This window comes from Procambarus clarkii, chromosome 38 (genome assembly GCF_040958095.1).
Source record: "Procambarus clarkii isolate CNS0578487 chromosome 38, FALCON_Pclarkii_2.0, whole genome shotgun sequence".
Classification (NCBI taxonomy): domain Eukaryota; kingdom Metazoa; phylum Arthropoda; class Malacostraca; order Decapoda; family Cambaridae; genus Procambarus; species Procambarus clarkii.
In genome coordinates this window covers 15,168,636-15,185,757 of record NC_091187.1, presented here as the reverse complement: position 1 = coordinate 15,185,757, position 17,122 = coordinate 15,168,636, and the positions used below count along the sequence as shown (strand labels likewise).

The 17,122-nt window shown below is 39.3% G+C and overlaps 1 protein-coding gene across 1 annotated transcript in view; it reads left to right on the top strand.

Annotated features, from left to right (window-relative positions):
• LOC138372388 (proteasome subunit beta type-7-like) overlaps positions 1-17,122 on the top strand; it is a 42,818-nt gene that overhangs the window by 14,154 nt on the left and 11,542 nt on the right. The window contains exons 3-4 of the mRNA XM_069337761.1: positions 545-678; positions 4,129-4,296. Of these exons, the coding sequence (XP_069193862.1) occupies positions 545-678; positions 4,129-4,296 (302 nt within the window). The remainder of the gene's footprint in view (positions 1-544; positions 679-4,128; positions 4,297-17,122) is intronic.

Below are 17,122 nucleotides of genomic sequence, written 5' to 3'. Positions count from 1 at the left end.
TACATAAAAAAAAGTCATATAAGTATGGATGTTTTTGGGAGTGGAACGGATTAAATTTATTTCCTTTATTTTAAATGGGGAAATTTGTTTCCAAAGACGAGTTTTCCAGGTAACGAGCTCGGTGCCAGAACGGATTAAACTCGTTAATAGAGGTTCCACTGTATATGAGGAAATTCTAATGACTGAGAAAGTTTATTCCTTGTTAAGTTTGCAGTGCAAGGGTGGTCACTGCTGTGACCTGGTCTGACTGCAGTTTAGCCAAGTTAAAGATATTTTCTTGTAGGATATTGAACTTGCTGAACTGTATTTTGCTGCTTTTCTCAGGTTGTGGTAACATCTGCATTAGTAATGTCATATGTGATTATTGAATACATCATTTGACCTTTATATTTGTGACAGTAGTGCTCAAAATTAATTGCATATTTTTTTCATTTATTGCACAATGTAATACTGTGTCAGTAAAATACATGTTATAGCAAATAGTTGTACTTCCTAAAACAAGTTTATTAAATTTGCAGTTATGTAGTTTACATTGTACTTGTAGGCACAGCTGCAGACCTGGAGATGACTACCCAGCTAATGGCCAGTCAGCTAGAGCTTCACCGTCTCAACACTGGTCGTCAAGTGCCAGTTGTTGCAGCAAACCGTATGCTCAAGCAGATGCTTTTTAGATACCAGGTTGGTTGAGAATCTGGTCAATATTTGTTATTTCTTTCATTCCCAACCCTCTTCCCCCCCTCCCCCCCATTAATTTTTAAATATTGTGAAGAATGGTTTTCCATGAAGGAAAGCTGTTGGATAATGGGGTGAGAGTTTTTAAATTAATATAGCAGTATGTCAATTGTTAAGTGTATATATGGATTGGTTCATGAAGGAGGTCAAGGTGGGACTGCTAGCAAACCGATGTGAAATTAGTGTGTGAATTGAATAAATAAAGTATACAAAATCTGATGTATGTAGATGCAGTTTTTGCAGTTAATGATATAGATAGATGTATATTAGCTCAGTTTTCTTGGTACAATATATGAAAAAGAATGCTTCAGAAAATGAATATGTACAAATATTTAGCCCTCAAGCTGCTCACCAATATTATGTTTCCAGTACTCACATATGCATAACAATGCAGAAACATTATTATGTATAACTATGCAGAAACTGACAAAGCTCTTTCAGTCTATGGGGGAATGAAAGGAAGGTCCCACAATAGTTAAAAGATGCCAGCATCTTTTAACTATTTTAACTTGCCAGCATTCACATTTACAAGAGAAAAGGCAACTGGCAGTCTTGCAATAATCACTGGGGTATTTAACTTCTGTCCTTCGCTGGGAAGATCCTGACTCGTATTCTGCTCAACCATCTCCTTAAACACCTTGAGCAGGGTCTCCTTCAAGAAGGTCAATGCAGCTTCCACACAGAACGCGGAACTGTCAATATATTTGCTGCACGCCAGTTCCAAGAAAAATGCCAAGAGCTACACGGTGACATCTTCGTGACTATATACCTGACCAAGGCCTTCGATACGGTCAGCAAAATCGGCTTATTGAAGATAATGGAGAAGTTTGGCTGTCCCGGCAAATTCACTGCGATCTTCCGGCAGTTCCATGATGGTGAAAGTACTGGATAATGGAGGAGAGTTAAAAGCCATTCCAGTGATGAATGGTGTGAAGCGGCGCTGTGTTCTTGCCCCAACATACTTCAGTAAGGTATTCTTGGCAATGCTCACTGATGCCTTTTGTGATTGTCAAGATGGAAAATGCATCAGATACAGGACTGACAGTGGGCTGTTTAACCACAGGTACCTGCAGGCCATTACAAACGTGAAGAGAACTGTCAGAGACTTCCTGTTCGCTGATGACTGCACCCTTAACGAAAGTATAGAACAAATGATGCAGCATGAAATGGACTGCTTATCACAAGCCTACGGCAACTTCGGTCTCCTCATCAGCAGCAAAAAACTGAAGTTGTCTGAACCCACACCTGGTGTACCCTACCAGGAACTGTACATCACTATCAAGGACCAGAACATGCAGTCGACAATTTCGCCTATCTTGGCACAAGATAGGCGAAGTTCTATGTTCACCACTCTCAAGAGTGGTGAACATAGACGCTGAAGTCAACAGGATCGCCAAGGCCAGCACTGCCTTTGGAAGATACTGTGAGAATGTCTGGGAGTGGAGGGAACTCAGCCTTACCACCAAACTGAAGGTCTACCATGCAGTGGTACTCGCCAACCTTCTTTACACCAGCAAAACCTAGTCTGTCTACAGCAGACACACCAAACAGCTAGCCACTCTCACTTGAGCTGTCTTTGCAGACTCCTCCACATCAGGTGGCAGGACAAAATCCCGGTCTGGGAGGTCCTGAAAGGGACCGGTATTCCCAGTGTTTACACCCTTCTACAGAAAACTAGGCCAGATGGGCAGGCCATTTTGTCAGAATAACCTGACAGTCAATTGCCTAAGCAGCCAGAACGCACTACTTTGCCTATGCAAGGCCCGATTTGTATAAGCCGAGATTTCCTGAAGTTATATATTTAAAAAAAAAACTTATGATAAGGCTTTCTATTACATTATATAAGGTTTAATTTATTTTTATTTGAGTTAAAACTAATGTAGAAATATGACCAAACCTAACCTGTCAACTTAAACTAACATGACAAAGTCAATAATTCATGTTCTTAACCCTTGAACTGTGCATGGCGTATATATACGCCATGAGAAACATGTCCCACTGTGCGCATGGCGTATATATACGCCATAGGGTGCCAGGCACGGTTCAAATGGCCCATGGCTACACAGGGTTCACATCAGCTTCCTCAGGACTTGTAAACAGATGCCATGTTTCAAAAAAAAATAGTAGGCAATATTCTCTGGTGTGAGAGCCACAGTACTGTGGGAGCAACCAAGGCTGATGCACGTAGCATGAGCTAACAGTATTGCTGTTCAGCTTGTGACCACAGCATCGCCTAAAAATGTCAAAATAAATATGTAACTGCTATTATTTAGCGATGACAGTATTATAGATGATCCCTGTCTGTGATAACAATGACCAGGATTGGGTTAATAGCAGCATTGTTGTGATAATTAGTGCTGTGTGGGAGGAGTAATGCTGAGGGAGGGAGGGAGGGAGACTGTGTGGCCACCTGTTATTGCCTGCATTCACCATACTAGCTCAGTGGTTCTCTATATAACGTCTGTATATAGTGAATAAAAGCAAAAACAGTATGGTGGGAGGAAAGTGTGGGCTAGCGAGGTGTTGTTGAGGGAGGAGTGGCAGCGAGTAGCTGACTGGTGTGTGGCGGCCACTCTTTGTTGCTTTTTGACTCACAATACCAACTTAGTGGTTTGTTATTGTGAACAAAATATGCAGATACATATATAACCTGTGTATATAGTGTAATAACAGTAAAACTATTCGTTTATTGTTTTATGAACATAACAATTGAATCACTAGTATGCACACCATACCTTTGAGTATAGCGATGATTCACCTCTTTTTATTATATAAATATATCACACTACACACTAGAATAATATTACTGGAAAAAAATAAGAAAACGTCAATCAGAGACATTGAAATAATTAGGTAATAATATCTTTGTGGCAACTCCTGCCTCTCAGTTCGGGTGACACCGACTATCTCTGACGACTGCTCTGTCAACGCCCACATTTTGCCAGACTTCCTCGGCCTGTTGCGCCCAAAATATGTCACCTATGATACTGGTATTTTTATTATTTTTCTTGTGCTCGGGGAACACAAATTAACATTTTTAGAAGACGAACAAATTTTTTAGAATTTGTTTTTTCTTGAGCATGGGTGTAAATCTCCTCAGGACCCCTTAGCAGCTTCAGGGTTAATCCAGAGTCGATTGAGATACAACTTGTATGCTAATGTGATTTGCCGGATAATGTGCAGGGAAATCATTTGCCTGCTATTTGCCTGATAATGTGCAGTATGGAGTGATTGGATTTCTTGATGTTGGTTACTTAATCTGGGTATCTTGGTCACACTAAGAATTCATTAAGTTTTAAAAACTAGACTAATATGTCTTTCATTAGTTACCACACCTTTTCTATTTATGAGCAATTATGCTTCTAACAGATATTATTTACAATGTCTCTTCAACAGGGCTATATTGGTGCTGCTTTGGTGCTTGGAGGTGTTGACAAGCACGATTCCCACATATATTCGATTCACCCACATGGTTCCACTGATCGCCTCCCTTACACCACAATGGGCTCAGGCTCCTTGGCAGCCATGTCTGTATTTGAATCTCGTTGGAAACCAAATATGGAGGTAAGAATGATTTGTTAATCTTGAGAGCACCTATGGGTTATAATACAAATCATTTTCAAAACCAATAGTCATAAATTAGAGGAAACTTACCATTACAGTACTGAAGCAAATTTTCAATACGGAGAAAAAAATCTATGCAATTTCTGTTTGAGTGCAATGTTCTATGAGTTTGTGGGATTGGCATCATATCTAAGGTTAAAATATGATCAAAGTACTTACTGTGCAATATACTATCTTTTGGTTTAATGACTTTAATGACTAAAAATGGTGAAGTGCTGGATTTACTATTTTAGCTCTAACTTAGCTTGCACAATTTACTTAACTGTAGATTTGCCAAGAATTAAATGTGTTACTCGTCATCATCTCGGTTGATGGTACAGAACTTGCATTAGGCTTCTGATCTGGCCTTGAAAATAATTCATGACATTGTAACCTTTTCAAACATTACAATAAAAACACTATTTTTGTCAATTATGGATATGAGTAGTGTCCACTCACCTTGGTGTTCTACTCATGTCCAAGAGACTAACATAAAATTCCAGGGTTTTATTTGCTACCATTTTACTTGTTTTTATTTTTAATTCATTAAATTTTAGCATAACATGATACTTTGAACCAGCAGTAACAAATCCCTACAGCAGACAGAGATCTAACAGTAGCACAAAAGCTAAATTCTTCTTTGAACTTGACAATGGTTATTGTGTTCTTAGGTTAGCAGATGAATTTAACATTAGAAAGGATAATTAGTAATATAAAACTGCAGGAAGATGTATTTAAGAAGTTTGCAAGTACTACAAGAGCGAGTACTAATCACATAGTACTCGCAAAAACATGTTTTAAAGAATAAGTTAATAATTAACAGTAACATCTTTGACTAAGTCAACCAACCAGCACTGGTGTTTGAACACATGTATTGTAAACATATGTAAAATGTTTTTTAGTAATTTTGTGTATTTGTAGTTATTATTGTTTAACAATAATTCTTTTATAAATGTCATGTTTTAGTAAATTTGTTAGTTTTACATATTTATTAATACTGTATTTGAACTTACCCTCAATTTCTTTGTGCGAGGATGAACCTTAATAAACAGGGTGATGATAGTAGATTCACTTTTGGCTGTTTTGTGTACAGACAGCCACATGCTTTGTGACTGCCGTATATCCGAAAATGCCAGTTTCTCGATTTGGGTAGGTTCGGACACTCAAGTTGGGTAGCACAAGGTTCGCATAAAATGATTCAGATATCTCATCAGGCAAGTATATGCCAGGTGTTGAGGCCCCGGGATGGTTAGGTGGGAGATGGGCCTTGTTTGCCCACTCTAGTGCCTTCTACCCTGTGACGTCACAGATTCACGGCTTATTGTTCCCATTATTTTGATTTATCGCAAGACTAGTGTGTTTATTCCGTGACTTTGTTGGATATATCGTCACAATTTAGGAACATCTGTGCAACGTGTCGACTCCAAGTGCACCCATTGTGTTGGTGAAAGCTTCAAGAAGCGGGATACGTAAAAGAGAAAAGTCAGTGATGACATTTGAGAAGAAATTTGAAATTAAGAAGGTGGAGAGCAGAGTCCCGAGAAGTGTCGTGTGTGCTGAATATGACATTAGCAAGAGTACTGTTTTTTATCTTACCCCTTAGACCACACAATACATATATAGATGATGGGAGTAACTTTACCGGAACCACGCAAGAATTTGGCTACAGAATTTGGCACCAAAATATGGCTCAGGTTTTGGATTTGGGATGTTTGGGATATTTTGAAAACTGCAGGGGGGTTTGGGCAAAATGTGACACACCGCCGCTTTCAGTAATTGGCATATTTTTGGTATAAAAAGTCGGAATTTCAAATTGCGAATACATGCAGAGAGCCAGAATTTGGCTCCAAAATATGGCGGCTCAGGAACCGGATTTGGGATGTTTGGGATATTTTGAAAACTGCAGGGGGGTTTGGGCAAAATGTGACCCACCGTCGCTTTCAGTAATTGGCATATTTTCGGTATAAAAAGTCTGTATTTCAAACTGCGAATACATGCAGAGAGCCAGAATTTGGCTCCAAAATATGGCGGCTCAGTCATCGGATTTGGGATGTTTGGGATATTTTGAAAACTGTTGGGGGGTTTGGGCAAAATGTGACCCACTGCTTCTTGCAGTAATTGGCATATTTTCGATATAAAAAGTCAGATTTTCAAACTGCGAATACGTGCAGAGAGCCAGAATTTGGCTTCAAAATATGGCTCAGGTATCGGATTTGGGATGTTTTGGATATTTTGAAAACTGCAGGGGGGTTTGGGCAAAATGTGACTCGCCTCTGCTTTCAGTAATTGGCATATTTTCGGTATAAAAAGTCGGAATTTCAAACTGCGAATACATGCAGAGAGCCAGAATTTGGCTCCAAAATATGGCTCAGGTATAGGATTTGGGATGTTTGGGATATTTTGAAAACTGCAGGGGGGTTTGGGCAAAATGTGACCCCACCGCCGCTTTCAGTAATTGGCATATTTTCGATATAAAAATTCGGAATTTCAAACTGCGAATACGTGCAGAGAGCCAGAATTTGGCTATATAGACGATTTAAGCTTTATTGCATGATTTTAATTGCCCCGCGAGGGATAGGAGGTAGCTATAGTCCAGCCACGACCCATAGTTACCAGACGCCACCTAGAAAAAAAATCGTGGACAACATTCCTGGGTGTGAGAGCCTCAGTACTGAGTGAGCCACCAAGGCTGGCGCACGCAGTATAAGCTCACAGTACGCTGTTCAGCTTGTGACCACTGTATTGCCTAAAAATGTCATAATATATATGTACATGCTATTATTAAGCGATGATAGTATTACAGGAGACCCCCGACTGATAAAACTGACCAGGATTCTGATAATAGCAGCATTGTGATATTTAGCGGTGTGCTCTATGGTGGGAGGAGTAATGCTGAGGGAGGGAGGTGGCATCGTCTTCTGACTGTGTAGCCACCTTTTATTGACTGGACGTACCATACCATCTTAGTGGTTCGCTCTGGTGAACTCAAATGTAGCTACTTGTATATAGCATGTGTATAGAGTGTAATAACAGCAATAGGAATATGTTGGGAGCCTCCATTTTGGTGAGGGAGGTGCGTCGTCTGTATGACTTGTCATGTTGTTTACTGGTGGCCACCATGGTCTTTGGTCACCATACCAGCTTATTTGTACAGGCATGGTAAATAAAACATGTGGATACTTGTATATAATGTGTGTGTTGTTAGAGGAGAAATATTAGTGCATCTGGCCTTGAACCAGTGACGACAGTAGCCATCAGCTGACTGTGTAATTACCTAAGTGTAGTTACAGGATGAGAGCTACACTCGTGGTGTCCCGTCTCCCCAGCACTCTTTGTCATATAATGCTTTGAAATTACTGACGGTTTTGGCCTCCACCACCTTCTCACTTAACTTGTTCCAACCGTCTACCACTCTGTTTACAAAAGTGAATTTTCGTATATTTCTCCGGCAGCTTTGTTTCGTTAGTTTAAAATCTATGACCTCTTGTTCTTGAAGTTCCGAGTCTCAGGAATTCTTCCCTATCAATTTTATCTATTCCTGTTGCTATTTTGAACGTAGTGATCATATCGCCTCTTTTTCTTCTATCTTCTAGTTTTTGCATATTTAATGCCTCTAATCTCTCCTCGTAGTTCTTGTCCTTCAGTTCTGGGAGCCACATAGTGGCATGTCGTTGCACCTTTTCCAGTTTGTTGATGTGCTTCTTAAGATATGGGCACCATACAACCGCTGCATATTCCAGCTTTGGTCTAATAAAAGTCGTGAACAATTTCTTTAGTATTTCTCCATCCATGTATTTAAAAGCAATTCTAAGGTTAGAAAGTGTAGCATAGGCTCCTCGCACAATGTTCTTAATGTGGTCCTCAGGTGACATTTTTCTATCTAAAACCACCCCTAGATCCATTTCTTTATCAGAATTCTTTAAAGATTTCTCACATAATTTATAGGTTGTGTGGGGTCTATTTATTCACATTAAATTCCATTTGCCAAGTGTTGCTCCATATACTTATTTTGTCCAGGTCTTCTTGAAGGGCATGACAATCATCTAAGTTTCTTATCTTCCCTATTATCTTAGCATCATCAGCAAACATGTTCATGTAATTGTGTATTCCCACTGGTAGATCGTTTATGTAGACAATGAACATTACCAGTGCAAGAACTGTACCCTGTGGTACTCCACTCGTGACATTCCTCCAATCCGATACCTTGCCTCTGATTACTGCCCTCATTTTTCTGTCGGTTAGGAAATTTTTCATCCATGTTAGTAGCTTACCTGTCACTCCTCCAATATGTTCCAGTTTCCAGAACAACTTCTTATGGGGAACTCTGTCGAAAGCCTTTTTTAGATCCAGATAGATGCAGTCAACCCAACCATCTCTTTCCTGTAATATCTCTGTGGCTCGATCATAAAAACTGAGCAAGTTCGTTACACAGGATCTTCCAGATCGAAAACCATACTGTCTGTCTGATATTATAGCGTTTTCCTCCAAGTGTTCTACCCATTTAGTTTTAATTATTTTTTCCAATATTTTGACTATTACACTTGTCAATGATACAGGTCTATAATTAAGGGGGTCTTCCCTGTTTCCACTTTTGTAGATTGGAACTATGTTAGCCTTTTTCCACACATCAGCTACAGCTCCTGTACACAGGGATGCCTGAAAAATCAGTTGAAGTGGAATGCTGAGCTCAGGTGCACATTCTCTCAGAACCCATGGTGAAACTCCATCTGGACCAACTGCTTTGTTCTTACTTGGCTCCTTGAGCATTTTTTCCACTTCGTCTCTAGACACCTCTATGTGCTCTATGTTGTTCTCTGGAATTCTTATTGTATCTGGTTCCCTAAAGATTTCATTTTGTACAAACACACTTTGGAACTTTTCGTTTAGTGTTTCACACATTTCCTTTTCATCTTCCGTGAATCTATTTCCCATTTTCAACTTCTGAATATTATCCTTTACCTGCAATTTGTTGTTTATGAATTTATAGAATAGACCTGGTTCTGTTTTACATTTGTCTGCAATCCCTTTTTCAAAATTTCTTTCTGCCTCTCTCCTCACTGCTGTGTAGTTGTTTCTCGCATCTTTGTATCGCTGGTATGTTTGGGGGTTCGGCCTCTTCCTGTATTGATTCCATTTTTGTGTCTTTTGGTCTCTAGCCCTCTCGCAATTTCTATTGAACCAATCCTGTTTCCTAGTTCTGCATCTCTGTTTTGGTATAAAATTTTTTGTGCCTGTATCATATATTTCACAAAACTTGACATACATCTCATTCACTTCCTTGCCTAGCATCAAGTCTGTCCAATTATACTCACTAAAAAAATTTCTAAGGTCACCATAATGTCCTCTCCTGAAGTCTGTTTTTTCAACTGCTTCAACCTCCTTATTTTCTTCCAGCTTATAACGCATTGCATACTTTATTCCCAAAAAGACATGGTCACTTTTACCCAAGGAAGGAAGGTACTGAATGTCAAATATCTCTTCCTCCTTCCTGGTAAATATCAAATCTAGCATGGAGGGAACGTCCCCTTCCCTCATCCTCGTAGCTTGTTTAACATGTTGATACAAGAATGTTTCCAGGATGAGGTCTACAAATTTACAGGTCCAAAAATCTTCTGTTTTAGCTTCATATGCTTCCCAGTCTATGGATTTCAAGTTGAAGTCACCGACTATCAACAGTTGTGATCTATCGTTATCCACTCTCGCTATAATCTCTCTCATTATTGTTATAAGACCTTCACGTTTACTATCTAGCTCCTCCTTTGACCATGTGCTGCTTGGCGGTGGACTATATGCATTTATTATCATTAGTTTATCATCCTCATGGCAGATCTCTAGTGCTATTATGTCAACTTCTTGTGGATTGGCAGTCATTATTTCGTTCACCTTTAGGTGTCTTTTACCAGCACAGCAACGCCACCGCCTTTCCTAATTTTTCTGTCCCGTCTCCAAATTGAGTAGCCCCTTGGGAATATGACCTCATTTAAAATTACATCTTCAAGTTTTGTCTTCGTGAGTGCAACAATGTCTGGTGTCTGCAGCTGTATTACATCACTTAACTCCAGTATCTTCGATCTCACTCCATCTATGTTGGTGTATGCAATCTTCAGGAACTTGTTCCCCCTCTCCTTATTCTTCACTCCCCCTCTCTCTATTGATTTTGTTGGTTTGCCTTTATGTACCACTTTACTGGTTTGCCTACCCCTATCACTTTGTAGAAAAAAGAATTGATTTCTTCTTCATTCCTGCTCTCATTTAAATGTTTTGCCTCGGCGAGGTTCAGTTTCAGCTTCTCTCTATCTTCTATTGAAAGATCTCGTCTTAACGACCACCCTTTCCTATCCTCATCACTTTGCAATTTTCTAGCATTCCTTAGTACTTCTTCCATTTGTTTGGCACCGTTTAGGGTGATCCTCAAAGGTCGATCTTTCCCTTTTACGTACCTGCTTATTCTCCTGTAGTCGCACACATTCTCTATGGTTGTAAGACCTTCTACGAGGCCAACAATTTTATCTACTACTTTAGCTTCTTCTACAGCTCTTTCTGACCTAGATGTTATCGCCTTTTCTTTGCAGCCAAAAATGATCAGGGACTTACTCCGATCAACTGTGTTTTGCACCAACTTCGGGTTAGATGCCAATTCTTTTCTTACTTCCAGCCTAATGTTTGTTTTTTCTTGGTTGCTGCAGTGTTTGAATTCCTTTACTGCTGCTTCTATTTTTTCCTTCTCCTTGGCCACTTGTGCATAAGTGAGTTGCATATCTTTCTTGCACTGTTCTATTCCCTGTGTAACTTCCTCCATCTGTGCTGACAAAAGCTGTTTCTCCTGTTGAATTTCCTTGCCTAACCTAGTGTAGTCATTTATGTTTAAATTTACTTTAACTTCTTCCAAAGCTATTTTTAAGAGTTTATTTTCTTCTTCCATGGCTTTGCAATTTGTTTCCAATTGATTCTTATCCTTGCGCAAGTCTTTCACTAAACCCTCAAGACATAAAACTTTGCTATTCAAATGGTCATTACTTTCTTTCAATTTACTAATTATTTCTACATGAGAGTTCACTATAGTATCTAAATTTACCAACTTGTTATGTAGACTGCTAATATCAATGCTTTCTTCATTGAATCCCTCAAAATCAAGCTCTGTTTTGTTTTTCCCCTTGCCAGTGGCCATCTTGAATGTTCTTCTCTGCACTGTAAACACTAGGGCAACTTTTTCTCATCCGATTTTTCACTTCCCTTAGCACTTTCCTGTTATCTCACCTATTTTTCAAGAGCACTATACCTTTATGTTCTCTGGGACACCACTCACTACCATCAACCTGTACTACAATACTTAGGATTGTTGAAATATGCTGGAGCTCCTCTGCTGCAAGTGTTGACCCTAGGGGTGTCCACCTAGGGTGTGTAATTACCTAAGTGTAGTTACAGGATGAGAGCTACGCTCGTGGTGTCCCGTCTTCCCAGCACTCTTTGTCATATAACGCTTTGAAACTACTGACGGTCTTGGCCTCCACCACCTTCTCACTTAACTTGTTCCAACCGTCTACCACTCTATTTGCGAAGGTGAATTTTCTTATATTTCTTCGGCATCTGTGTTTAGCTAGTTTAAATCTATGACCTCTTGTTCTTGAAGTTCCAGGTCTCAGGAAGTCTTCCCTGTCGATTTTGTCAATTCCTGTTACTATTTTGTATGTAGTGATCATATCACCTCTTTTTCTTCTGTCTTCTAGTTTTGGCATATTTAATGCTTCTAACCTCTCCTCGTAGCTCTTGCCCTTCAGTTCTGGGAGCCACTTAGTAGCATGTCTTTGCACCTTTTCCAGTTTGTTGATGTGCTTCTTAAGATATGGGCACCACACAACAGCTGCATATTCTAGCTTTGGCCTAACAAAAGTCATGAACAATTTCTTTAGTATATCGCCATCCATGTATTTAAATGCAATTCTGAAGTTAGAAAGCATAGCATAGGCTCCTTGCACAATATTCTTTATGTGGTCCTCAGGTGATAGTTTTCTATCTAGAACCACTCCTAGATCTCTTTCTTTATCAGAATTCTTTAAAGATTTCTCACATAATATATAGGTTGTGTGGGGTCTATGTTCTCCTATTCCACATTCCATAACATGACATTTATTAACATTAAATTCCATTTGCCAAGTGGTGCTCCATATACTTATTTTGTCCAGGTCTTTTTGAAGGGCATGACAGTCATCTAAATTTCTTATCCTTCCTATTATCTTAGCATCATCAGCAAACATGTTCATATAATTCTGTATACCAACTGGTAGATCATTTATGTACACAATAAACATCACTGGTGCAAGAACTGAACCCTGTGGTACTCCACTTGTGACATTTCTCCATTCTGATACATTGCCTCTGATTACTGCCCTCATTTTTCTATCAGTCAGAAAATTTTTCATCCATGATAGAAGCTTACCTGTCACCCCTCCAATATTTTCCAGTTTCCAGAACAACCTCTTATGTGGAACTCTGTCGAAAGCCTTTTTTAGGTCCAGATAGATGCAGTCAACCCAACCATCTCTTTCCTGTAATATCTCTGTGGCTCGATCATAGAAACTGAGTAAATTCGATACACAGGATCTTCCAGATCGAAAACCATACTGTCTGTCTGATATTATATCATTTCTCTCTAGGTGTTCTACCCATTTAGTTTTGATTAGTTTTTCCAATACTTTCACTATTACACTTGTTAATGATACAGGTCTATAATTCAGGGGGTCTTCCCTGCTGCCACTTTTGTAGATTGGAACTATGTTAGCCTGTTTCCACCCGTCTGCTACGATTCCTGTACACAGGGATGCCTGAAAGATCAGGTGAAGTGGAATGCTGAGCTCAGATGCACATTCTCTCAGAACCCATGGTGAAACGCCATCTGGGCCAGCTGCTTTGTTCTTACCGAGCTCCTTGAGCATTTTTTCCACTTCGTCTCTAGACACCTCTATGTGTTCTATGTTGTTCTCTGGAATTCTTATTGTATCTGGTTCCCGAAAGATTTCATTTTGTACAAACACACTTTGGAACTTTTCGTTTAGTGTTTCACACATTTCCTTTTCATCTTCCGTGAATCTATTTCCCATTTTCAACCTCTGAATATTATCCTTTACCTGCAATTTGTTGTTTATGAATTTATAGAATAGACCTGGTTCTGTTTTACATTTGTCCGCAATCCCTTTTTCAAAATTTCTTTCTGCCTCTCTCCTCACTGCCGTGTAGTTGTTTCTCGCATCTTTGTATCGCTGGTATTTTGGGGGTTCGGCCTCTTCCTGTATTGATTCCATTTTTGTGTCTTTCGGTCTCTAGCCCTCTCGCAATTTCTATTGAACCAATCCTGTTTCCTAGTTCTGCATCTCTGTTTTGGTATAAATTTTTTTGTGCCTTTATCATATATTTCACAAAACTTGCCATACATCTCATTCACTTCCTTGCCTAGCATCAAGTCTGTCCAATTATACTCACTAAAAAAATTTCTAAGGTCACCATAATGTCCTCTCCTGAAGTCTGGTTTTTCAACTGCTTCAACCTCCTTATTTTCTTCCAGCTTATAACGCATTGCATACTTTATTCCCAAAAAGACATGGTCACTTTTACCCAAGGGAGGAAGGTACTGAATGTCAAATATCTCTTCCTCCTTCCTGGTAAATATCAAATCTAGCATGGAGGGAACGTCCCCTTCCCTCATCCTCGTAGCTTGTTTAACATGTTGATACAAGAATGTTTCCAGGATGAGGTCTACAAATTTACAGGTCCAAAAATCTTCTGTTTTAGCTTCATATGCTTCCCAGTCTATGGATTTCAAGTTGAAGTCACCGACTATCAACAGTCGTGATCTATCGTTATCCGCTCTCGCTATAATCTCTCTCATTATTGTTATAAGACCTTCACGTTTACTATCTAGCTCCTCCTTTGACCATGTGCTGCTTGGCGGTGGACTATATGCATTTATCATCATTAGTTTATCATCCTCATAGCAGATCTCTAGTGCTATTATGTCAACTTCTTGTGGATTGGCAGTCATTATTTCCTTCACCTTTAGGTGTTCTTTTACCAGCACAGCAACGCCACCGCCTTTCCTAATTTTTCTGTCCCGTCTCCAAATTGAGTAGCCCCTTGGGAATATGACCTCATTTAAAATTACATCTTCAAGTTTTGTCTCCGTGAGTGCAACAATGTCTGGTGTCTGCAGCTGTATTACATCACTTAACTCCAGTATCTTCGATCTCACTCCATCTATGTTGGTGTATGCAATCTTCAGGAACTTGTTCCCCCTCTCCTTATTCTTCACTCCCCCTCTCTCTATTGATTTTGTTGGTTTGCCTTTATGTACCACTTTACTGGTTTGCCTACCCCTATCACTTTGTAGAAAAAAGAATTTATTTCTTCTTCATTCCTGCTCTCATTTAAATGTTTTGCCTCGGCGAGGTTCAGTTTCAGCTTCTCTCTATCTTCTTTTGAAAGATCTCGTCTTAATGACCACCCTTTCCCATCCTCATCCCTTTGCAATTTTCTAGCATTCCTTAGTACTTCTTCCATCTGTTTGGCACCGTTTAGGGTGATCCTCAAAGGTCGATCTTTCCCTTTTACGTACCTGCCTATTCTCCTGTAGTCGCACACATTCTCTCTGTTTGTAAGACCTTCCACGAGGCCAACAATTTTATCTACTACTTTAGCTTCTTCTACAGCTCTTTCTGACCTAGATGTTATCGCCTTTTCTTTGCAGCCAAAAATGATCAGGGACTTACTCCGATCAACTGTGTTTTGCACCAACTTCGGGTTAGATGCCAATTCTTTCCTCACTTCTAGCCTAATGTTTGTTTTATCTTGGTTGCTGCAGTGTTTGACTTCCTTTACTGCTTCTTCTATTTTTTCCTTCTCCTTGGCCACTTGTGCATAAGTGAGTTGCATATCTTTCTTGCACTGTTCTATTCCCTGTGTAACTTCCTCCATCTGTGCTGACAAAAGCTGTTTCTCCTGTTGAATTTCCTTGCCTAACCTATTGTAGTCATTTATGTTTAAATTTACTTTAACTTCTTCCAAAGCTATTTTTAAGAGTTTATTTTCTTCTTCCATGGCTTTGCAATTTGTTTCCAATTGATTCTTATCCTTGCGCAAGTCTTTCACTAAACCCTCAAGACATAAAACTTTGCTATTCAAATGGTCATTACTTTCTTTCAATTTACTAATTATTTCTACATGAGAGTTCACTATAGTATCTAAATTTACCAACTTGTTATGTAGACTACTAATATCAATGCTTTCTTCATTGAATCCCTCAAAATCAAGCTCTGTTTTGTTTTTCCCCTTGCCAGTGGCCATCTTGAATGTTCTTCTCTGCACTGTAAACACTAGGGCAACTTTTTCTCATCCGATTTTTCACTTCCCTTAGCACTTTCCTGTTATCTCACCTATTTTTCAAGAGCACTATACCTTTATGTTCTCTGGGACACCACTCACTACCATCAACCTGTACTACAATACTTAGGATTGTTGAAATATGCTGGAGCTCCTCTGCTGCAAGTGTTGACCCTAGGGGTGTCACCTTTTGAATCCTTTTTGAATGAAGAGTGTGTGTGTGTGTGTGTGTGTGTGTGTGTGTATAGCTAAATCTCTTATTACCTGAACTTAACATACAAGCTTAGATGTACAGTTATGGTGAACAAAACATGTAGATATTTATTTATAATATGTGCATAGTAAAAAAAAAAAAAAAAAAAAAAAAAAAAAACTATGGTGGGAGTACGTGGGCGAGTGAGGAGATGAGGGAAGGAGTAGCGGTGAGTGGCTGGCTGGCTGGTGTGTGGTAGCCACTCTTCGTTGCTTTTTGACTCACTATACCAACTTAGTGGTTCGTTGTGGTGAACAAAACATGCAGATACTTATATATAACCTGTGTGTATAGTGTAATAACAGCAAAACTATTTGTTTGTTTTATGAACATAATTGAATCACTAATATGCACACCATAATTTTGAGTACAGCGATGGTTCACACATTTTATTATATAAATATATCACAATACACACTATTGAATAATATTACTGCAAAAAAAAAAAGCAAAGAAAAAATCAGACATTGAAATAATTAGGTAATAATATCTTTGTGGCAACCCCCGCCTGACAGCTCGGGCGGAGCAGACCTCGTCTGGCGACTGCTCTGTCGCCTTTCTTTTTTGCCAGACTTCCCCTGCCTAGTTGTGGCCAAAATATGCCACCTACAATTTTTTTTTTATCCCCTGTGATCAGGGAACACAAATGAACACTTTTTATAAGACGAAAGAATTTATTTGATTTTTTTTGTTGTGCCTGTGGGTGTTGAAGGCCAAAAGGCTCTTAGCGGTTTAAAGGTTAAGGCTGAACCTATAGTTTTTTACAAATTTCTCTAGAAATGAAAGTGATAAGGCAATGCAAAATAGAAAGGTAGTAAGTGAAACAAAAGTGGAGTGTTTATAATGCAGTGTGGCAGTGGTACAAACAAGCATGAGGAGACGAAGAAGCCAGTGGCAGGCTGGCTACTCATGGAAAAGGCACGCAAGTTTCACAAAGCAATTGAAATTCCTGAGAAGTGTGCATACAGTAATGGATAGCTGAGAAGCTTTAAAATCCACCATGGCATTAGGTTTATTAGTGAAAGACCGTCTGCTGATGCTACTGGTGCTGACAAGGATGTAAGTAAATTTGCGGAGATGAAATTTTTAATGCTGATGAGACAGGTTTGTGTTGACATATGTTATCCACAGATACAATGGCTCATAGTGGTGAAGACGATCCTT